General features: G+C 35.3%; 4 protein-coding genes across 7 annotated transcripts; all 4 read left to right on the forward strand.

The window, feature by feature from the left end:
- Positions 1,838 to 7,822, forward strand: LOC18603984 (copper methylamine oxidase). Its single transcript, XM_007036267.2, has 12 exons — positions 1,838 to 2,405; positions 3,058 to 3,167; positions 3,306 to 3,611; positions 3,761 to 3,873; positions 3,980 to 4,310; positions 4,399 to 4,614; positions 4,723 to 4,959; positions 5,265 to 5,450; positions 5,540 to 5,680; positions 6,662 to 6,930; positions 7,247 to 7,328; positions 7,421 to 7,822. The coding sequence occupies exons 1-12, from the start codon at positions 2,138 to 2,140 to the stop codon at positions 7,553 to 7,555; spliced, it is 2,394 nt and encodes a 797-aa protein (XP_007036329.2). The 5' UTR covers positions 1,838 to 2,137; the 3' UTR covers positions 7,556 to 7,822.
- LOC18603985 (zinc finger BED domain-containing protein RICESLEEPER 2) lies at positions 8,811 to 11,072 on the forward strand. 3 transcript variants are annotated; one of them, XM_018116918.1, is made up of 3 exons: positions 8,811 to 9,330; positions 9,420 to 10,687; positions 10,779 to 11,072. In XM_018116918.1, exons 1-2 carry the CDS (start codon positions 8,921 to 8,923, stop codon positions 10,030 to 10,032), a joined length of 1,023 nt encoding a protein of 340 aa, XP_017972407.1. In that variant the 5' UTR covers positions 8,811 to 8,920; the 3' UTR covers positions 10,033 to 10,687; positions 10,779 to 11,072. The 3 variants fall into 3 exon arrangements, with proteins under 3 accessions (XP_017972407.1, XP_017972408.1, XP_017972406.1); XM_018116919.1 differs by having other exon boundaries at positions 10,794 to 11,072; XM_018116917.1 differs by having other exon boundaries at positions 10,797 to 11,072.
- Positions 11,999 to 13,938, forward strand: LOC18603986 (probable ribosome biogenesis protein RLP24). 2 transcript variants are annotated; one of them, XM_018116731.1, is made up of 5 exons: positions 11,999 to 12,149; positions 12,556 to 12,669; positions 13,039 to 13,152; positions 13,258 to 13,394; positions 13,475 to 13,938. In XM_018116731.1, exons 2-5 carry the CDS (start codon positions 12,589 to 12,591, stop codon positions 13,647 to 13,649), a joined length of 507 nt encoding a protein of 168 aa, XP_017972220.1. In that variant the 5' UTR covers positions 11,999 to 12,149; positions 12,556 to 12,588; the 3' UTR covers positions 13,650 to 13,938. The 2 variants fall into 2 exon arrangements, with proteins under 2 accessions (XP_017972220.1, XP_007036332.1); XM_007036270.2 differs by having other exon boundaries at positions 11,999 to 12,128.
- On the forward strand, positions 15,722 to 18,019 carry LOC18603987 (ARM REPEAT PROTEIN INTERACTING WITH ABF2). The gene has a single exon (XM_018118436.1). The coding sequence runs from the start codon at positions 15,908 to 15,910 to the stop codon at positions 17,744 to 17,746; it is 1,839 nt and encodes a 612-aa protein (XP_017973925.1). The 5' UTR covers positions 15,722 to 15,907; the 3' UTR covers positions 17,747 to 18,019.

Raw genomic sequence — 22,628 nt, forward strand, 5'->3', positions numbered from 1 at the left:
TCTAATTCAGTCGATTAAGGTTAAAGTAATAACTTTTCAATATTATTAGATTGATTTTTTTTAGTTTAAAAGTTATTATGAAAAATAATAATTTTTAAAATTAATCTAAAACTGTATGGTAAATTTATTTTTATAAGTTTTTTTTAGTAAATAAGTTGTTTCTAATTTCAGTTAAAATTATCACAAAGAGTAATATTGAGATTATTTTTAATAGATGTGGACATTATTATCAAAAAGAAGAGAAAGCTCTTCTTTGAAGCTTTTTCTTAAATATTAATTCAATATTTATAAAGTTCGAATATATCTATTAAAAATAGAGTTTGGATATAAATACTTGAAAGCTATCGAGTAACTAATTGTTGTCATTCTTAATTGACTCCTACCTAATATTTGGCCAATGTAAAGAGGTATAAAATTTCTTATTCAGCTTACAAGGTAAAGGGAAAAAAAATAAATACAACCTTAGAGCCTGTTTGACTTGATTTTTTTTTTTAATTTAAAAGTTATTATGAAATTTTTATAAAAAATAATAGTTTTTAAAATTAAGTTAAAATTATTCGATAAATTTTTTTTTATAAGTTTTTTTTATAAATTATAATTTTAGTTAAAATTATCGTAAATGGTATTTTTTTTGAGAGGGTAATATTATAATTATATTTAACAGATGAAAATATTTTTGAAACAAAAATATTTTTTTTTTACATTTTTAAAAAAAGAGTAGAAAAAGCTCCTTACAGGATCTTTTTCAAAAGTTTTTTTTTTAATTTTATTCTTTAAAAAAGTTATTTTTTTTAAGAATTTTTTAAAATTTACGTTTGATCTGACTTTTACTTTTAAGAGGTAGATAAATAAAAAAAATCAAAACAAACAAGTACTTAATTAATTTTGTTTAATATCTTATCACCTGACGGTTTCAGGGTATCCTAAACAATGACAGCAAATTATTAATCAAATATTCCCGATTCTCAATCATCAGTTACAAGCCAAAAAAGAAAAAACCAAAAGAGAAGGAGAAGATGGGCCGTAATTGAATATGACAGAAAGTAAAAGTCCTTATAAAGAAATATGGAAAAGTTGTGTGGCCTTATCAGGCTAATATCAGAAAATATTTCCGGTCCATATAAAATGTACATTAACACAAGCAGATCGTCCTATCAGTGTATCACCCCCACTTATCTCCTTTTTTGGGTCCCCCTCATAACAAGCCCCCCAAATCTCAAACAATAAAAAAAAATAAGTAGACCCCCCATCCACCCATTTCCTTTTCTCTTTCTCTCTCCTAATTTTAACCTTATCCAGCCAAAAAAAATTCAATTTTTTTAAAAATTTATATTTAACTCGTTATTTATATATAAAATTTATATATTATCATTTAATTATAAAATGATGTATCATAAATAATCGGTGTGACCTCGAAGTGTCGAGACTTAAGTTCGAAGAGCATTTTTATATCAATTAGTGTGAATTATCTACTTTTTTAGTAAGCATCTTGTTTAAGAGTTATTGGGATGAGTATTAATCGATTTAAATTAAAATAATTAAATTTTTTCTCTTTTTCTTAATTTTACCTTTGAAAGAAAATTTGATTTTAAAAATTAAATTATATTTGATGCTTTGTCTATATATATAATATTTTTACATTATCATTTATCTCAAAATAAAAATTTATTTATAAAATTTTAAAATGAAATTAAGATATATACGGTTAAAAAGCCAAAAAGGACAGATAGATGGAGTGAGATCGATGCACGTGGTTGCGCGTACTTTCTCCTATATATACATAAAGCCCTTCGCTGCCCTTTTCTGTCCATCTCTCTCTCTCTCGCTCTCTGCAGTCTCCCCCCATCACTGTGTCTTTCTCTTTTGTTTTGTTTCACTCTCTAATATTTCTTTTGCGTTTTTTTGTCTTTATAATTACAGTTTATTTGCCGCTCAAACCAGCTCGTAACGAATCTGCGATCAAAAGCTTGTTATTCCTGTATCGTTTTTTGTTATATCGGAAGATTCTTGAAGGTTGTTTGAACTTCGGAGAGAGAAAAGAGAGAGAGAGAGAGGGAGAGCGAAAAATTTGCTGTATGTCAGTAGATTGTATTGAGACTTACTGCGGTGGATTTGGCGAGCTTGCGAACCCTTTACAATGGCCTCAGCTAAGAAAAAGGCGACGCTTTTTTCATCTGCCTCTTCCTCTCCCTCCTCCTCCTCCTCCCCTTCTTCGTGTTGCGCAGCCGACTCTGCTGTTTCCGCCGCGCCCGCCGCTGCCGCTGCTGCCAATGTGGTGCAGGAGTGGACCGTCGCGTCTAGGGATCGCCGCGACGATCAACGCGCCACCAAAGCTGCCATGGCGTCGTTGATTCACCCCGTTGATTCTCTTCCTGATACTTCCACCGCCGCTCCTTCCACCAAAGGCAACTCTCTCTTTTTCTGTCTCTCGTCTATATGGTTGTAAGAAATGTGTTAAGTCTTTCGGATGATCTTCATATTAGATCGTGTCGGTTTTTACATGTTACTGTTATGATTTTCTCTTTCGATTATTTCATTTTATTTTTCAGATTTTTTTTTGGATTTACTGCATGATCTCGGCCCCCGTGGATTAATCATTCGCGGATATCATTAATTAGAGTCTGGATAAAGATTGATCTTAGACTGTGATTTTTTAAAATTTAAATATGGTTTTCATTTGTGTCAAATGCGTGTGTATTTCTTTTTTTCATTGTTATTCTGAAAGAATTTGGAAGTGCAAGACTTCTTGGAAAGAGGACGATCAGTTAATGACTTCGTGCTTCACTTTGACCTTTCATTTTTATTTATTTTATATCTTTCTCTGCTGCTTGTTGACTAATTTCTTTTAACTTATGTATTTTCTTAAGAAAGAAAAGAAAAAAAATAAAATGAATAACCTGAACAAGGTTGTGTTTAATTCAACGTGTTTGAGAGTTATGCTGGATTGCTGGTATTTGAATATTTGGCACTTTAGGTCTTCAATTGCCGATGTGGACATAGATTTTTCTCTTTTTTCATTTTTTTGGGTTCAATAAAGTTGTGGCCTTGATTGTGCAGGGATCCAAATATTGCCGAGGGCTCAAACCAGCCATCCTTTGGACCCGTTATCTGCTGCTGAAATCTCTGTTGCAGTTGCTACTGTCAGGGCTGCTGGAGCCACTCCCGAGGTTGCTAATTTCTTTATAATGGCTCTCTTTTATGTCCTCCATGATGTCAAATTTAAATAATTGGTTCTAGGATTTGTTGATGTTTGTATATTGTTTGAAATATTGAGCTAAGTAATATTCCATCTTTTTTTCTTTCAGGTAAGAGATGGCATGCGCTTTGTTGAAGTGGTTCTTTTGGAGCCAGACAAGCATGTTGTTGCTTTGGCAGATGCGTATTTCTTCCCACCTTTCCAACCCTCTTTACTTCCCAGGACCAAAGGTGGTCCGGTGATCCCTACCAAGCTCCCTCCGAGGCGAGCTAGACTGATTGTCTATAACAAAAAGTCTAATGAGACAAGTGTATGGATTGTTGAGTTATCAGAAGTACATGCAGTAACTCGAGGAGGACATCACAGGGGAAAAGTAATATCATCAAAAGTAGTTCCAGATGTTCAGCCTCCTATGGTACATCTTTTTCTTGCCATTGACATTTTTGCTTTATATTTTAGAATTCTGGACTTATTGCAGTTTAGTGAAACTTCTTTTATAGAGAATTATACTGTGTGAAGGCATTACAATTTCACATTTGCTTCTCATTTTTGAACTCCTTCCAGGATGCTATGGAATATGCTGAATGTGAAGCCGTTGTAAAAGACTTTCCTCCATTCCGAGAGGCGATGAAGAAGAGGGGTATTGAGGACATGGAACTTGTGATGGTTGATCCTTGGTTGGTTAAATCTGCATCTCATTTGTACATGAAATAATTGCCTCAAACTTTTATTTGTCTTGTTCTCTTGTACTTATACTTATGGGTTTACATCCATTTGCGACAGGTGTGTTGGTTATCATAGTGATGCTGATGCTCCTAGCAGAAGACTTGCTAAACCACTTATATTCTGTAGAACAGAGAGTGACTGTCCCATGGAAAATGGCTATGCCCGCCCTGTTGAGGGAATCTATGTACTTGTTGATATGCAAAAGATGAAGGTGATTGAGTTTGAAGACTGTAAGTTTGTTCCCTTACCTCTGGCTGATCCTTTGAGGAATTATACTCCTGGAGAAACAAGAGGTGGTGTCGATCGAAGTGATGTAAAACCCTTACAGATTGTTCAGCCTGAAGGTCCAAGCTTTCGAGTTAATGGGTGCTTTGTAGAGTGGCAGAAGGTAGGTGTGGATTTGTTCAATTAGTTATATTTCTTGCTAAATTCAGAAACTCATCTAAATGGTCTCCTTATTTGTCTGTTGTTGGCAGTGGAATTTCCGTATTGGTTTCACCCCAAAGGAGGGTTTGGTTATATACTCTGTTGCATATGTTGATGGTAGTCGAGGACGAAGGCCTGTTGCTCATAGATTGAGTTTCGTGGAGATGGTTGTGCCTTATGGGGATCCAAATGATCCACATTACCGGAAAAATGCTTTTGATGCAGGGGAAGATGGCCTTGGAAAAAATGCACATTCATTGAAGAAGGTTTAACAATTATTCTGTGTGCTCTTTATATTTCAAAATTTTGGAATTTATATAGTGTTCTTTTTTTTAATAAAGTTTAAATTTGTACAAAAAAATTTGCTGTTATAGGGATGTGATTGTTTGGGCTATATCAAATACTTTGACGCTCACTTTACAAATTTCACTGGAGGTGTTGAAACCATTGAAAATTGTGTCTGTTTGCATGAAGAGGATCATGGGATTTTATGGAAGCATCAAGATTGGAGAACAGGTTTGGCAGAAGTTCGAAGGTCTAGGCGGCTAACAGTGTCTTTCATATGCACTGTTGCTAACTATGAGTATGGATTTTACTGGCACTTTTATCAGGCAAGTCTAGTGGCAGTTTCATGTATGCTTAATGCTCTTGCGAAGATGGAATGTCTACTATATCATTTTAAAACTGAAAAGGGTTTTCTGTTGGAAAAGTTAATAGAAGTCTTAAGGGGCATTTAGGGAATTTGACTAATGAATCTTAGCTGTGTTTCATTTAAGTAAGTTGTTTGCATCTTTTTCCTCTCTCAACCCTAGTGTAAAACTGCAATCAATATTCTTCTTGGGAAGTTTTTATGTTGGTTGAACTTTGTATGCTCCTTGAAGGTCTTGCTTGACTTGTTAGTCATTGGTCACTACAGGATGGAAAGATTGAAGCTGAAGTTAAGCTTACTGGAATTCTTAGCTTAGGAGCATTGCAGCCTGGAGAATTTCGAAAATATGGTACTATGATTGCCCCAGGTTTGTATGCACCAGTTCATCAACACTTCTTTGTTGCTCGTATGGACATGGCTGTTGATTGCAAACCTGGTGAAGCTTTCAATCAGGTATGTTGCCTTGAATTTTGCAGATTAGTATTTGCTGAGTTCCTAAAATCTTCACTATAATCTATAACATAATCTCTACTATTTCCTAGGTTGTTGAGGTTAATGCAAAAGTCGAGGAGCCTGGGGAAAATAATGTTCACAACAACGCATTCTATGCGGAAGAGACACTGCTTAAAACTGAACTGCAAGCAATGCGTGATTGTAACCCCTTCACAGCTCGCCATTGGATTGTAAGGACTACTTATCTTTGGTGTCGAATTGGTTGTATGTGTTGCTTGTTTGGGTTAACTGTTCTATTCCTAGTATGCCTTGGGAGTTCCTTATTATCAGTGGTGAATTTCGACTCTCTGATTTTATATATAATTGCTTTCATGTAATGCATAGAAATACTTATCTTTTATGTTCTCCACATATTTGTAGCGAGTGACTTTTGTTTTTCCTTCCACACAAAGTGAGTCTAGTATTCTTATTGTCACATGCTTTCTAGTAATCACAATGAACTCTCTCCTTCTCTCCCTCCATGTGTGTATTTCTGTTTCCATCAGTTATTGTGGAAAATATCTTCTGTCATCTGGTTTTCAAACTCTTGATTTAGTTTTCATCCATTAATTTGCAAACTTAAAAATATTCAATGAACTTGTTACTTTTCTGGAAAAAAATGTTGCTTTTATTTTCTTGTTGATTGTGAGTTCTTTTAGTCCTCAGCTCACCTTAAAACTCATGTATTTCTGGAAAACATTCTAGCTTATGGCTGTGAATTGTCTTTTTGACGTGTAAATTTTGGTTTTATTTGTATCACTATTTGCTTATAGCTTCATACTTACTGCATCCTGCATGTTGTTTTAGTGGTTGATTGCACTAAGAACGAACATATTTACTGTTGGACTAAGTATTTTATGGGTGTGCTTCAACATACAAATGAGATCTGCTTAGATTGGGGGTTTTGACTCTGGTTATCCTTTACCAGAAATAAAAGTAATAGTGATCTGTCTTAGAGTGCATGTTTTAAATTGTTTATCATTTGTGAGTTGTGTGTCTGAGTATGCTGATGAAAGCTAAAGATGTTTGGTATGTGACTTGTTCTCCTTTATATCTAAAATTGTAATGTCGCAAGCTCATTCATGCCTTCCCTTTTATGTTATAAATAAGAAATTTATGTTCACGTGCTCAATTTTAATTGTGAATGCATATGTTGCTGTAACATACTCCAGGTGAGGAATACTAGAACAGTAAACAGGACTGGTCAATTGACTGGCTACAAACTTGTACCTGGTTCGAACTGTCTACCTCTAGCTGGCTCTGAGGCTAAGTTTTTAAGAAGAGCTGCTTTCTTGAAGCATAACCTTTGGGTTACACGGTATGCTCCTGATGAGATGTTTCCTGGGGGAGAGTTTCCAAATCAAAATCCTCGTGCTGGTGAAGGATTGGCTACATGGGTTAAGCAGGATCGTCCTCTAGAGGAAACTGATATAGTTCTCTGGTTGGTTGAATTGTTCTTTCTTTTCCATTTATTATTTTGTTATAGAAGCATCAGTTTTACACCCTTTATGCCACACAATTGCTTGCATATAAACCATTGACGCGATCTCAGGCATTATCCATGTTGAGTTAATGATGATGAACATGGTTTGTACTTTTCTTTAAAATTCGGGGTTTTGAATGTTTTCAAAATCTTCCAACAAACAAATCAAAATATATTTTTCGCTAATCTGTTTTACTTTGACAGACCATTCTGAGTTTAGATTTATATGAATGTTATTATTTGATTGATGATTAAAGAAATGCATTCACTGCAGGTATGTTTTTGGAATTACCCATGTCCCTCGATTGGAAGACTGGCCTGTTATGCCAGTGGAGCACATTGGTTTCATGCTAATGGTAACCATTTCCGCTTTCACCACCAAAAACTTAAGCCCTGTCTATTAATAAAATTATGTTGATATATTGGTGATCGTTGTTTGTGATTGCAGCCGCATGGATTCTTTAACTGCTCTCCTGCTGTGGATGTCCCGCCCAATGCCTGCGAATTGGATACCAAAGACAACGAAATTAAAGAAAACGTGGTACCCAAGTCTACTCAGAATGGTCTGCTGGCAAAACTCTGAGGAGGGAGGTGTGCCACATCTCTAAACACATTCTCTCTTTTTTACTCTCGGAACATTCCATCCTTGAGTGTCTGTAGAATTTCCATCTATAAACCGTCTGCTAAATTTGTTCCTGTTTCTGAGTGTCTTCTCTCTCTGTGTACAAGGATATGTTTGAAATTACCGTTGTGAATGAAAGGTTTGCTATGAATATTTATTGTATTAGTCTACACATGGAGGAATGTTCCACCATGTGCTGTGAGAACATTTTCTTGGCCTTTTTTTTTTTTATTTATTTTTCAAAAAAGAAATCCGGTCATGTCTTTTTCTTTTTTAATTTTCTCGTGCTCCTTTTTTTGTGAAGTTGAAAGGCAAAGCACGCTTAGAGGAAGTGTCGCGAAGCCATAATGAAAAAGCTATCTCTCAAACTGATTTTGACTCCTTATCTCATCTTTTGCTTTTAGGAAAACAATACTTTTCAACTTTTCCTGCTTTATTAGCACTCGAACATTTTGATTCATCTCGATTTATCTTGTGTCTAAATAGTAGGGTTTAAATTTTTTTTTTCAATTAAAAAAATTTTCATATTTTGATAATTTTAAGTAAAATTAATTGTATAATTATTTATTTTAAAAAAAAGAACTTATAAATTATTGTATAAAAACAATTAAAATCACAAAAAACAATAATAGAATTTGTAATTAGAAAAAAAAAATGAAACTTTGATCATAAGAATCGAATAACATGATTTTCTTTAGGTGGATGTTTCATTTAATGCAAGGAATTTTAAATAGTTTTATTCGATTATCGAAATAAAAACTTGTGAGTTTATATTTATTGGACTGTGAATGTATAAATTCGATACATTATCAGTTGATACATCGATAATAGATTTAAAAATTATTAAAAATAAATATTTATAATTTTAAAAAATATTTATCTTAAATAATTTTTAAAGTTGTATTTATATTTATGCGATAACAGCCTGTGATTAAATAATAGTGTATGAGTACTCTATACTAACTTGAGACTTATTTATCTAATTATTATTATTATTATTATAATTTTTTTTTAAAATATAGTTGTAATTTAAACTCATCAGAATGTAATTTTGTTATCTTGCAAATACTTTTGTAAAATAAATAAAATGAATAGACTTCAAATTTGGGCTTCAAAGCAATTAAAAAATATTAATTTTATTAAATGGGCCAATACTTAATGACTTAAAGGCCCAGCCCAACCCAAGTTCTCTTCGTCTCCCTTTTCCCTCCGCGCCACTCCCGAATTCAGTATGGGACCAAAACGACGATGGTCTCGCGATAAAGGGGCTAGCCTTACTTGTCTCTACTGAAGAGGGAGGGGTTGTGATTAGGGTTAGGTACTAGAATGATGAGTGAAGATACAGGTGAGTCCTCAGAAAGTCAAGAGCAATTTTTTTGGGGTGGGAAGGTTCGGGTTGTGCATTTCACCTTTGATCAAGAAGCTTCAAGAAAGGAGTTGGCTCGTGCCATTATCATGCACGAGTATCCCTTATCCATTGTCGATGATGTTGGATTCAGGAAGTATTCAGCTAGGCTCCAACCTCTATTCGAGGTGGGCTCTCGCAAGACTCTTGAGGGCGATATCCTTAAAATTTATGATTTCGAGAAGGCAAAATTGAGAAATGTGATTGAAGGCTTGAATACCCGTTTTGCAATCACTACGGAAATGTGGACTTCAAAGGAAAAGAAAGGGTACATGTCTGTCATTGCTCATTACATTGACGACTCTTGGGTGTTGCAAAGTCGTATGTTGAGGTAATTGGTTTTGCTTCTTGTTTTTCATCCTAATATATGACTATTTATCAGTTCTGTGTGATTTAATTGTTTTGTTGGAACCTATTTAGGTTCATTTATGTGCCCATACCTCGCACTATGGATGTTATTGCACAAAATTTGATGGATGCTTTGATGGGATGGAACATAGAGACTAAACTTTCCACTATCACAGTTGAGAATTGCACTTCTGGTGATGGTATGCTTTCTATTATAGTGGATAAGTTGAGTAGTTCACTCTTACTTGATGGGAAAATTGTTCATGTGAGATGTTTTGCACATGTAGTGGATCTTGTTGTGAAAGATGGGTTGTCTTTAGTAGAAAATGCAATTGAGAGAATGCGTGATAGTGTAGCATTTTGGTCTGCCACTCCATCAAGAGTGGACAATTTTGAAGCTGTGGCTCGTCAAGCAAAGATTTCAAGTTTGAACAAGTTGGGTCTTGATTGTAAAACCTGTTGGAAGTCAACTTATTTGATGCTTAAAACAGCCATATGGTACAAAGACCTTTTCCCGAAATTAATACTGAGGGATGAACACTACACTTGTGTACCTACTGATGATGATTGGATGATGGCCAAGAATATTGCTGAAAAGTTGGAATGTTTTATAACGCAACTAAGTTGTTTTCTGAAACAAAGTTTCCTACAGCAAATTGTTACTTTAGGAACATTTGTCAACTAAGAATTGCATTGGTGAAATGGGCGAAAGATGATGATGTGGTTATTAGTTCAATGGCAATTAAAATGTTTGAAAAGTTTGAGAAGTATTGGAATGTTATTCATGTTGGTTTGGCTGTAGCAGTTGTGTTGGATCCTAGGTATAAATTGAAAGCGGTGGAGTTTTATTTTTGTCGAATATATGGTGATAATGCACTACTTGAAATTGAGAAAGTGAAGAGAACTTGTTATGAATTGCTTCATGAGTACCAACGTAAATCACATGTTTCTCCTACTTCTTCCCAAGTATCATTTCTTCAAGTTTCAAATGGTCCTACTTTTGACTCGGAGGACATACCTTCTGATTTGATTGCTTTTCTTAGTGAGTCTTCTACTAATGTGGATGTTGGTTGTGAGTTGGATCATTACTTGGATGAACCTATTTTGCCACGGACTTGATATTCTTAGTTGGTGGAAAACAATGGGGATAAGGTTTACTACTTTGCAAAAGATTGCTAAAGATTTTCTTGCTATCCCTGTTTCCACTGTTTCATCTGATTCAAACTTTGGTACTAGTGGGAGGAGGGTGGTTAGTCTTCATCGAAGTAGGCTACATCCCAACACTTTGGAGGCATTGATGTGCTCACATGATTGGTTGTGGAAGAGCAGTGAAGTAGAAGGTAATTAGATATCTAAGTTTACATCAATACTTTAATGAAATGAAAAATATCATCTCACATGAAACTTTTTCAGATCTTTTTTTATGTGTAGATTCTTGTTCATCAGCAGATTCCAATTGTTTGTGCATTGCTGATGAAGATGAGGAGGGCTGTGAAGTTTTTCCGAAATCGTACATGGAATGAAATTGAAGGTAAACAAATTCCAGTTGATGAGTAGGTTCAAATTGTTAGTGCTAGAATGAGATGAGAGCCTTGAGCCTTCTTTGGATAATTGAAATTGCAAATTGTAGGTAAACAAACTCCTATCATCATATTTGCAAACTTTGTCTACTTTTTATCTCCGCTTAGGATTTCAATTATATGCCTATCTTTTCATGGTTTTTTATTTACCTAAATCATTTCATGGTTGATATTTATTATTGATATTTTATTTCATATTCAATTTAATGGTTTTTTTTTTGGTAAAATTGGCGAGTTTACCAAAGTGAATTTTCAGCTTGGGTCAAGTCGGATCCGGGTTTTTAAACCGATATCCACTAAATAAACAATTTCAGATAATTAACAAATATCATTAAACAGTTTCGGTTAGGTTGCAAATACTTATGATAGTTTTAATCGGTTTCGATTAGGTTTTGGATGAATAATATGAAATAAGTGGGTACTTTATTTGCCCCCATTCTTGTTTAGGAACAATAACCTTTCAAATTTTCCTTCACTGCTCATGCAAAAAAAAAAAAAAAAAGCTTAATTTTCCTTTATTCTCCTTCAAATGGAAAAAGTTAAGGCAAACTGAGATGAAGCTAAACGACTGGAGTAGGTTTCTTGAATTTACTCTTTATTTTTTGTACCTGCAAACGGATGTAGGTCATCGAAAAATTGAATCACGTAAAAAAATTAAAAAAATTAAACTTTGTCATTTTGTTAATAAATTTAGAACATAAATATTCATAATTTTAAGAATATTTATCTTAAAAAATTTATGAATTTTTAGTTTTACATACATATTCATGAGAGGATTTATATTTGATGTAATCATCAAAATGTGTCATCTTATTCAATAGATAAAATTAAAAATTTTTATGAATTTAAAATTAAATATTATACAATTGACAGTATATCTAATATAAATTCAAAATTTATTTATTTAGTAATAAGCTCATCCGGTAATATATTTGTAATGACAAACGCTAAATGCCTTCAAATTTGGGCTTGAAAGCAAGTATTTAATCTTATAAAATGGGCCAATGATTATTGACCCAAAGGCCCAGCCCAAGTAATTGCCCTAAACTCGTTCTTATTCATTACGTCCATGCCGCAGCTCCTCTTTTACTTCTAAACTGCTAAACCCTGCCGACTTACCTTCCTTCTCCCTCCGCCTCGCTCCCAACATTTCTCGGAGTTCAGGCTCTGATCAAAACGACGGTAGCTTCACGATACAGCGGTTAGCCTTACTCTTCTCTCGGTGAATCCCTTTCTTTTTTCTTCTTTTTCTCTCTTTTTTTTTAACTCCTATGTTTTTGTTATTTTTTCTTCATTTTTTTTAGGGTTTAGGTACTGAAGAGAGAGGGGGTTGGAAATTAAAATTATTATTTTTACATATAATTAAGATTCGCTTGGATGATTATAAATAGCTTGAATTTCTTTTTTTTTTTTTACTAATCTGCAATGATAAACCCTAAACTTGGAAAACTAGAATTTGAGAAACGGAAGGGTCATTATGCTTGATTCTGTTCTCATGCTATTTGTCAGCTTAAGTATCCTTAAACTTGTTTAGCTTGCAATGCTATTTAGCTATTGGTAATTAGGTGATTGTTCTTCTCTTTTATGACATGATTTTCACAATGTTGCGATTGTCATTTTCTTTTCAGGGAATTGAATTTGTATCTTAATTTGGGAATAAGATGAGATTAGAGAAGTGCTGGTTTTGTTCCTCCACCGTATATCCAGGGCATGGTATTCAATTTGTTCGCAATGATGCCAAAGTAAGTGATTCTATTTTTATGTTCTATGAATTTATTTTTCCTCGTTTTGTTTCGTTTCCATTTGAATGTTATATTGCTTTATATCTTCTTTATTTGATTGTTCTTTTTATGCATGTTTATTGTCTTATAATGCTACATATTTAAGCTCGTTTGCTTTATATGCTTGTGCTATGTGTCAGCAGCCTGAGTTTATATGTGCTAGTATATGTTTAGCAGTGTCAAGATATACGCCAGTTTTAGCCAAAATTTGCAGTGTTAAGATCATGCCAGATTAGAGGCATCAATTAATCATTTAACCAATGTTCCCTACTTGATGTTGTTCTTGCTGTTTGGCATGTCTTTAGTTTCTGATGGTCCAACCTTTTGTAGATTTTCCGTTTCTGTAGATCCAAATGCCACAAGAACTTCAAGATGAAGAGGAATCCGCGCAAAGTGAAATGGACCAAGGCCTACAGGCGTTTGCACGGAAAGGACATGACTCAGGTAAAGATGGGCTTATCTAGTTTTATTGCACTTTTTGTTGCATTTCTGCTATGCTTAAACAAGAACAACTGTATAATATCTGTTTCTGTAATGTTCTTTTTCCAGGATTCAACATTTGAGTTTGAGAGGAAGCGTAATAGGCCAGAGAGATATGATAGAAGCATTGCAGAGAATACCCTTAAGGCCATTAAAAAGATTGCTAAAATCAGATCAGACAGGTCTTCTGACCACATCAAAAACAGGTTGGTTTCCTTTCATTGCATGTTAAAAGATATTGAAAGACGCTGTTTACTAAATGACCCATATTTTAATCTCTTTTCAGGCTTAAGACAGGCAAAATCCAAAGGCAGAAAGAAGCAAGAAAGCAATTGGAGCAGGACATCCACTTGGTCAAAGCCCCGCTTGCACTTGCACAAGACTCGTCTCTTCGCCTTCCAAAAATCAAAGTCAATGTCTCCCAAACACAAACGGAAGAGAATCAGCAAATGGAAGAGTGAATCCGGTTCTGTTCTACCCCCGCCTAGTTTTTATCCATCTTGTTATGCTTGCAACTCCTCATTTAAGTATCAAGCGTTTTGTGTTGTGTGGATACGAATGCTGTCCGAAATTTTCAATAGCATATCTACATATTATTGATCTCTCTCTTTCCATCTAGTTCAATCATAGTAACTCATCAAAAACTAATTGTTGTATCCATGTTTTGCTTATTACGTACTTCCAACGAAATATTCGACCCTGTGTAGTAGAACATCGATATCCTGATCTGGACTTTTCGTCTTTTTCCAATTTTGGTATATGTCTGTCCTTGTGGAGTGGGGGTGGTGGGGTTTTTCATTTTCTGTACTCCCACTATTCTTTTCCCTGCATTGATGCTGGCCTTAGGAGTTTAGGTCACAAAGTACAAGTAGGGTTGAGTGGGTGCATTGCTTGGACCTCCATGGGGCACTTGTATGAGGCGGAGAAGCTTGTGACCAGACAGCCAAAGAGCATTGCCCACAGAAATTTAGGTGCAATGCTACAACTTACCCCAATTAGTCGTTACGTCTCAAATTTTGAACTTTGTCCTTGTACTTGATTATATGATTGTGCTTTTTGGATTCAAAAGCCTATGATTGAGTGATTATTGACAGATGTCACTTCGATGGACCATTGGCCAGATGTTACTGGCCCGATCGACACAAGTAGTGACGAGTATGATTCAGTTTAAATTGAAATAAATTATTTTGGCTTCTTTTTTTAAAAAAATTTAGTATTAATAGGTTAAAAAATGTAATTTATTTTGTTATATTTGTTTATTTTTTGTGTTTAAAATTTATAATAAATCAATCGAAATATTAATCATTAAATGTTGAAATATATTATATATAAATATTATTAATAATTTTTAAATATATGTAAAGAATAGCTCAAATATATAATTGAAAATAGAGTTAAAAAGTACTTGTCATTCAGTTATTTTGGATAATTTTTTGTTATTGTTGGTGGGAGTTTACTTAAAAAATACTGGTCATTGACTAGGCTGCGCACTCAGCTCTAAGACTCCATAACCGGAGCATTTAATCGCTACCTTTATACCATGTATAAAAGAATATTTTATTTATTTAATTTATAATAATTTACGAGTACGTGTTGAGTATTTTAATAAAATATATTAGTTATATTTTTAGCTTTTTAGATTTTTATTGACTTCAACCCAAGAATGAGATGCCAGAGTTTGAACGGAATCTTGGTTTTTCATTTATTTATTGGCCAGTAAAGTTGAACAAATGCTGAGGCTTTAATTAAAAAATATTGCTTATTGTACGGCCTTTGTTTTAAATTTCAAACGCAAGCTTTGCTTTCCGTTTTTCTCCATAAAAAAAAGTATTAAAAGCTATATTCTAAGAATGACAATAGATACTTTATAAACTACATATATGGTAGGACTTGATTTGATTGTATATTAAAATAATTTATATGAGTTCAAATTGAATTTGAATTCTAAAACTATTCCTTGTCACGAGTTTGAATGTAGTTTAAATAATGGTCATCAATATCCAAAATTTATATATTATTTTTTAATTATAAATTTATTATAATTAATGAAATATTTTTTGAATTTGATTTTAAATTTTAAATTATTTTTATGAATTATTTTTTATTTATTAATTTAATTTTTAATAATATACATACAAATTAATTTTAAACTAAATTTTTTATTTTGAATTCTGGTTCAGAATTTTTCTTTGTAATTAGAGAAGAAAGATTCGAATTTTAATATTCAAATAGGTGTTTGCATGCGAGTTCAAAATTTTTTTAATTATTAATAATTGTGTTGAATATTAAATGAAAATTTTCAATCAAGTTCTTATATGAATAATTAAATAAATTGAATTTAATTTGAATTCAAATATTTCAAAATTAACTTTTTTTTTTTCTATATGGTCAGCACCAAATTCCGATTTGCTGTTTCTAGCTAATTTCCTTCCCTAGACTCCCACCTAAAAAATAATTTAAAAATAAAAAATAATACAAAATATGTACTAAAGAAAAAAATAATAAATTATATATATTATATATATAAAAACAACGAATGCGATAAACCGACCGGAACCTTCCGTTTTCAATCTCTGACCCGTGCTATACTCTAAATTCAGTTTCCAGTGCACAGTTGCAGTAGTACTGCTTGATTTGCTTTCTCTTCCGAGTTCCAGACGCAGTTCTTCACTACCCAAACTCACCCACAAATTTTTGAGAGTAAGATATAACCATAAATATGGCCGCCGCCGCCGCTGCTAAGGCAACTGCAGCTGCAGAGGAAGAGAAAACGAAAACCCTTCAACAAGAACTCTCTCTCCCAATCATGTTAGCGGACAGAGTCATCAAATCAGCTCAAGAAGCCGAGTCTTCCAAATTCGAATGCGCCGAACTGGCCAAACAAGTCGACCGTCTCTCCCAGATGCTCCGCTCCTTCGTTCGTCTCTCCGCCACAGCCAACGCCACCGTCTACGACCGTCCCGTCCGCCGTATCGCCTCCGACATCACTAAGACCCTCGAACGTGCCCTCTCCCTTACTCGCAAGTGTCGTCACAGTGGTCCCCTCCGCCACCTATTCTCCATCACGACAACCGCCGATTTCCGCAAAGTTTCGAATCTTCTGGAGTCTTCTATCGGCGACATGCGTTGGCTGCTTTCGCTTTTCGACTCGGACGGAACCAATCTTACCCTTCCTCCAGTTGCCAGTAACGACCCCATTCTTGCTTGGGTTTGGTCTTACATCTCAACGATCCACATGGGCCCATTAAAAGATCGAGTCGACGCCGCTAACGAACTTGCTTCGTTAGCCAAAGATAACGACCGCAATAAGAAAATGATCGTTGTAGAAGGCGGGGTCTCACCGTTACTGAAGTTGTTAAAAGAGGGAGCTTCCCCTGAAGCGCAAATCGCGGCGGCAAATGCGCTTTACAATCTCGCAACTGACGAAGAAAGAGTTAGGCTAATCGTGGATGTAATGGGAATTCCTATAATCGTTGGGGTTTTGGGAGAGGCTCAAATGAAAGTTCAAATAATGGTCGCGAGTTTGGTGGCAAGAATGGCGGAGATGGATTTGGTTGCTAGCGAAGAGTTTGTCAGAGAAAATGTGACGAGAAAGTTAGTTTCTTTGTTGTCTATGGATATGGTTTTGGAAGTTGTTAAGCCACAAACTGCGAAAGCTAGTATTCATTCCATCATTCAAATGAATAAAGAGATGACTGACAATTCCCTGAGGCATCCCAAATTGTTGTCGGTTCATACATCGTCATTTTCGGATGGGAGTAGCAGAAATAGGAAAGAGAGGGAAGCAGAGAGTCCTGAGGTGAAGCTTAAGTTGCAAGTTAGTTGTGCAGAGGCTTTGTGGAAGCTGTCCAAAGGGAGTTTATTGACGAGTAGGAAAATTACAGAGACGAGAGGGTTGCTTTGTTTGGCAAAAATTGTAGAGAAAGAGAAAGGGGATTTGCAGTTTAACTGCTTGATGACAATTATGGAGATTACAGCAGTTGCGGAGTTTAATGCTGATCTTAGACGTGCAGCTTTTAAGACTAATTCTCCAGCTGCAAAAGCGGTTTTGGATCAGCTCTTGAAAGTAATTCAGGAAGAAAGCAGTCCAACATTGCAGATTCCGGCTATTAGGTCAATTGGGTGTTTGGCTAGAACTTTTCCTGCAAGGGAAACGAGAATAATTGGTCCTTTGGTTGATAAGCTTAGTAATAGGAATGTGGAAGTAGCTATGGAAGCTGCTTGTGCGTTGGGGAAGTTTGCTTCTCCAGATAATTTCAATGGTTCAGAGCATTCCAAGGCAATTATTGAGTTTGGTGGGGTTCCATCGTTGATGAGGTTGCTACAGAGTAATGATCAAGCTCAAGTACATGGACTTGTCCTACTATGTTATTTGGCATTGAATGCCGGCAACAGCAAGGCCCTTGAGGAAGCCCGGGCATTGAATACTCTTGAAGGGGCTGCTCGTTCTGTCATAGCTCAGTATCCTGACTTGAAGGATTTGTTTGCTAAAGCTATACATCATCTGACACTCTACCAAGCTGGAGGCCATCCCCACAGGCAATCATTTGCACCTTAAATGCTTCTCCTTTAGCTGCTTAGATGATTCAAATGTATGAATATCTCTTTGATTATAGCATACAATGAACATATTGACACTTGAGAGGTTCAGGGATTCGAAATGAATGATGACTGGTCATTCATGATATTGATTGATCATCTTGATGATGGTGTTGATATGTCCTCAACAAAGTGAATGTATGTATGGAAAGTGTATCTGTATTGATTGCATAAAAGTTACCAAAATTTTGTCACCCAATGCAATTTAAAGAATCACAATCTCTTTCTCTGATGTTCCATGTTTTTCTGCTCTCTCTCTCCCCTCTTCAAAATGCTTGTGCACAGATGTGAAAAGATCTATTTCAGTTAGCACTGTTGTTGTCTTTTATCTGCAAACTTTTCAAGAGCCAGATGGTAAGTAATTTCGAACTAGAAATGAAGTTTCTATTTTCTGTTCTTTAATCAGTGATCTTAGCATGCTGTTAGTCAGTAGACTGTGACTATTTGATTCCTTGAAGCAAATTGAGTATGAGCTTGTTATCTTTACTACATCATCAAATCACACTGTTTTGAACCTTTTATTAAATTCTTTTGCTTTTTCTTTCTTATCATTTTATTTGATTTATAATTCAACCACATATTTTAACGTGTAGGTAGCTTTCTTTGCCCTGGTTTTTCTGTTATAAATTCAGAGTGTTTCTTGATTGCATTGATAATAGTCGTGCCTAAGGGCATATTAGATGAAGTAGTCTTCTTCCTGTTTTTCTCTTCCTTCAGTACGTGGACTTTTTGTGGTGGTTGCATTAGTTGCTTTATTTGTATCTTTCTTCTTTTCTTCCCCTACTCAATGGAATTGTTATCTTAGTTTTATGATGGTTGTGTTTTTTTGCTTGGTTATCGTCCTAGAAGGTTCTTCATTTTGTGATAGCATGAAAAAAATGTCATAGACGAGATAATGAAGGTTACTGGAATAGGATAAAAACATAATGCTCTTTTAGATCAAAAGAAGATTCCAGCATGGTCAATACTGCAATTTGAGACATGTTAAGGAATGAAGAGTATTCACTCACTTTTGCATGTTTCATTGAGAACTCATAAGTGACCTACCCTTTGTAATAATTTGTAGAAATTGTATAATACCTAAGTGTGTGATTTTTGACATTTTGTGTTTTTCTCCACCGTGCATATGATGGCTCCAAAATCCGAAACACTCATGAAGCATCAAAATTGGCTGACTCTTGCCAATCCAGTCTTTGTTCATCCGTGGACTATACAGAGGTTGCAACAGATGTTGCAACTAATATTGAAATTCTTGGTTTAGATTTTATCAAAATATTTCCTTTTTCTTATCTGCAGAAATGAAAGATTTTATTCATTGAGTGACACATATCGTTTTGAGCTTCAGTCTGTATTATTATTATTTTTTTTTTGGGAGGGGGGGGGGGGGAGGGGGGAGAGGAGGTGGGGGGTGTATTTAGTGAGCGATTTTAGTATCTTGATCCAAGAGGATGGGGAAATTGATGGAGAGGACATTTTGCAAGATGGATGAAATGGAGAAGTTCTTTGGTTTTCTTTGATTCCTTCTGGGCCGTAAGTGTGGAGTTTTCAGGGTCATTTCAAATCGTAGAGGTGTACATGAGCTAAATCATTGTTATAACTTGTTTGTCAGATTTATGAAGGACCATTCCTGATTTTCATGGTAAGCAGTGATGGAATTCAACTGTTAATAGTTTTTGACGTCATGTATGGTCTTTGCAAAAGCCAAGGCTTGCAGAGAATTGATCTACCTGAACTGCCTTTTCTATGAATGGTTTGAAGCAGGAAAAGTATGTCTTTTTTTATTGCTGTTGAAGCCACTCTGTCACTAGCTATTATTCGTGGCAGAGTGCTCGGACTCCGGGTGGCAATTCAGCTATGACATTCCAGACAGGTATGTAGCTTCACTGCACTTGTAGCAGTCAAAGCCAAATGCATAGTTGTGTTTGCCGCAATGGAGCTTTCGTCTTTTTTCCTTCTGTCATTTGTCGAAAGTTTTCCTGGCATTTTAATTGCTGAAAGACTAGTGCTGCTCAGTTTGCTTGTCCGTTGGCTTTTAAGTACAAAGACATGTATTGGGTTGTCTCTACTCAGCAGTTTAGATATTTGCTGTTACATAGAATCTCATCCTATATATACGAGTTTTATTGTTTCATTCGATAAATGCACGAGTAAACTAAGATGTTCCCCTCATAGACTATACCTAATTCTGTTTTGCCAAGTTCTATTTTTTGAGTATAATCTTTTCCTCGTTGAGGCCGAAGGCTTGAGGATATGTTTGTGTGAAACCCTGAATTGTGAAAACATTGATAGCAGTTAGCAGAAGATACTGCTGAAGGGTTTGTTTTATGGAAAACTTGTTTGTTGCTGTCCAGATCATCCAACAACGTTAGTCAAAGCTATATGGGCATTTTATGTCATATCTGCTTTTCTTTGTTACTGTGAGGCCAGGAGGAGATGCATTGCAACCACTCGTACTCACTGAGGTGATCATGTTAATGCTTCTTCCTTCCACTCAGCAATGGATATTTCTACCGAACCAAAAGTTGGCTGATTCTATTCACCATGGACATTGGCACATGCATGTTTATGGAGGCTTCTCCACAAACTGCATTTTCTGTCCTTTTGATCCCTATGGCAAAGCCACAAATTGATTGAAGATCTATAAAAGGTTGTGCTACCAAATAGTAACTGAATTGGTCAAGTGTCTTAGACACAATTTCCACCCAAATTATTAAATAAACCTTTAAATTATCCCAATTTTTTTCATAAAAAAAATCTATCAGTTTATTGTATCTAAATAAGTGTATAGTTTATAATTTTTATTTAGACAAATTCTTATGTTCGTTGAAAAGATTTCGAGACTTCAAAGATTGTTTAGTTCATAGTCAAGTGATATTTTTTGCACTCATGAGAGATGGTATGATCTTTTCATATGTGGCGAAATTGGTTAAGCATTCAAGTGTGTGTAGAATGTGTTATCTGCTCATGAATCCAATAGTCATTAAAATCACATGCTAAATGTGACATATTTTCATCAATATAAGAGTTTATATCTGAGTATAATAAAATTATAAACCAAAGACACTTATAGTTTAGCCCAAAATGTTCAACTTTGATCTTAAACACAGTGATGGTTGGACTTTAGAGACAGACCCTCAAAAGCCCCATTCTGGCAAGACCATGAAGGATTGGTCCCATCGTGCCAAACCCAACAAGCTGAAAGTAATTGAGTTGAGTCGACCCATGGATGCCTTAATGGGCTAAGGTTATGATTCCATGGCTGGCTGTGGCCTTAGCTTGCGTTCAACACTCACCATCTCTACCCAAATGTAAAGAAATCAGTCCCATCCATAAAAGGAAATGACACCCATTTCACCCTTCTGAATTGGAAATATGATGCCCTGGAGCTTCCATTACTCCATCTAATATGGGCAGATGCAACAGTGCCTGAATCACAATACAATATTTACACAGCTTGGGTTTCAAAACTATACAACTCTGCTTTGAGATCCATGTTGAGAGGCTGCCCCTTGTTTTACATAGGAAGAGTTATGCTCAGCCTACTCTGCTTGTAGCTGTTACCTGGTATCAGAGACAGAGACAGAGAGAGACAATGTTTTGATGAGGGAAATTTCAGTTACAAGCAAGGAAATGTGAGTTCCACCAACCTTCGTTAAAACTAACGGGGTTGGAAAGCGATTTGGAATTCATCTAAACAGACAATGATGAAACATGTTCTTGTAAGTCTCTTGGTTTTATATCACCAATGGGGCAACCGATGGAGACATGGAAAGCACCTTTTCTTTCTCATTTGTTCCATGCTTGTCATTAGGTAACTTATCTTTGATGAGAAGCTATATAACAAAACTTTAAACCTAAGAAAAGCACTTAAATGTTCTTTTTTCTATGCAATTTAAGGCTCCATCCTCCCTTTCATGTTTATGATTGCTTAAATCCCATGAAGAATCTTCTGGTTTATCATTACAATTTGCAGTCTCTCCATTACTTCCCAAGTTAACCATATTTCTGGTGGAAATAATGTAACACAAAGTCAATACTTGTCTTGAATGTCATTCTCGAGATCGCGTAATCTCTCCATTACCATTACTATCCAAGTCTTATACTAATAACTAAAAACTCTAAAACTTAACCTTGAATTCTAAACCGTAATACCAAATGGTAACAGTGGACGTCATGATAAGAAATTTACTAGACACAACCCAACGGGACATCAAATGAAGACAGAAGATTTTTGTTCAGCATTTTCTAGCTTTTACCTTCATTGAGTTTTTCTGTGTCCTTTCTGAAAGGCAAATCGGCTTTAATTGTGACGTTGAAATCAAATCAAATCCAGAGGAAAGTGAAGTACCAAGCAAGCTAATGTTTCTTGCGTCAATTTTTCTTTCCAATATTTGACATCGTTTATATCTTTTCTTTATGAGCTTTCCTATTGTTGGCAAAGCTCCCAGACCAATAGCACCACGAGGCTGATGAGAGGCAACTCTTTGGGTCTTTCAACATTGTTACTGTCATTGAAATGCTTGCACTTCACGGTTCTAATCGAATTGTGAGTGGATGATGTTTCCCCTCTTAGTTCCGCAGTCGTAGCCCCTTCAATCTTTCATTAAATTCCACCCACAGCTTAAGACCTATACCAATCTTGGGTCAGCCATGGCTATACGTATCTCTGGCCATGCAAATGTCCCAACTCATCTGCAATAAAGGCTTTCGTTTTCCCTACTTTTATACTCCTATCCTAGAAAGTCCCCTTCCATGCCGAGTTGCTTTCAGCAATGATAGTTGTTTTATTTCTCCAAGATCATTTTTCCAGGACTTTACGCATTGGAGAGATGGTATTATGT

Source organism: Theobroma cacao, chromosome 3, assembly GCF_000208745.1.
Source record: "Theobroma cacao cultivar B97-61/B2 chromosome 3, Criollo_cocoa_genome_V2, whole genome shotgun sequence".
Classification (NCBI taxonomy): domain Eukaryota; kingdom Viridiplantae; phylum Streptophyta; class Magnoliopsida; order Malvales; family Malvaceae; genus Theobroma; species Theobroma cacao.

Coding starts and splice junctions, on each gene's coding strand:
- LOC18603987 (XM_018118436.1), top strand. CDS start 15,908: ATGGCCGCCGCCGCCGCTGCTAAGGCAACTGCAGCTGCAGAGGAAGAG.
- LOC18603985 (XM_018116918.1), top strand. CDS start 8,921: ATGATGAGTGAAGATACAGGTGAGTCCTCAGAAAGTCAAGAGCAATTT. Junction 9,331..9,419: donor TTGCAAAGTCGTATGTTGAG/GTAATTGGTTTT, acceptor GAACCTATTTAG/GTTCATTTATGTGCCCATAC.
- LOC18603986 (XM_018116731.1), top strand. CDS start 12,589: ATGAGATTAGAGAAGTGCTGGTTTTGTTCCTCCACCGTATATCCAGGG. Junction 12,670..13,038: donor TTGTTCGCAATGATGCCAAA/GTAAGTGATTCT, acceptor AACCTTTTGTAG/ATTTTCCGTTTCTGTAGATC. Junction 13,395..13,474: donor TCTGACCACATCAAAAACAG/GTTGGTTTCCTT, acceptor ATCTCTTTTCAG/GCTTAAGACAGGCAAAATCC.
- LOC18603984 (XM_007036267.2), top strand. CDS start 2,138: ATGGCCTCAGCTAAGAAAAAGGCGACGCTTTTTTCATCTGCCTCTTCC. Junction 2,406..3,057: donor CGCCGCTCCTTCCACCAAAG/GCAACTCTCTCT, acceptor TTGATTGTGCAG/GGATCCAAATATTGCCGAGG. Junction 6,931..7,246: donor GAAACTGATATAGTTCTCTG/GTTGGTTGAATT, acceptor CATTCACTGCAG/GTATGTTTTTGGAATTACCC.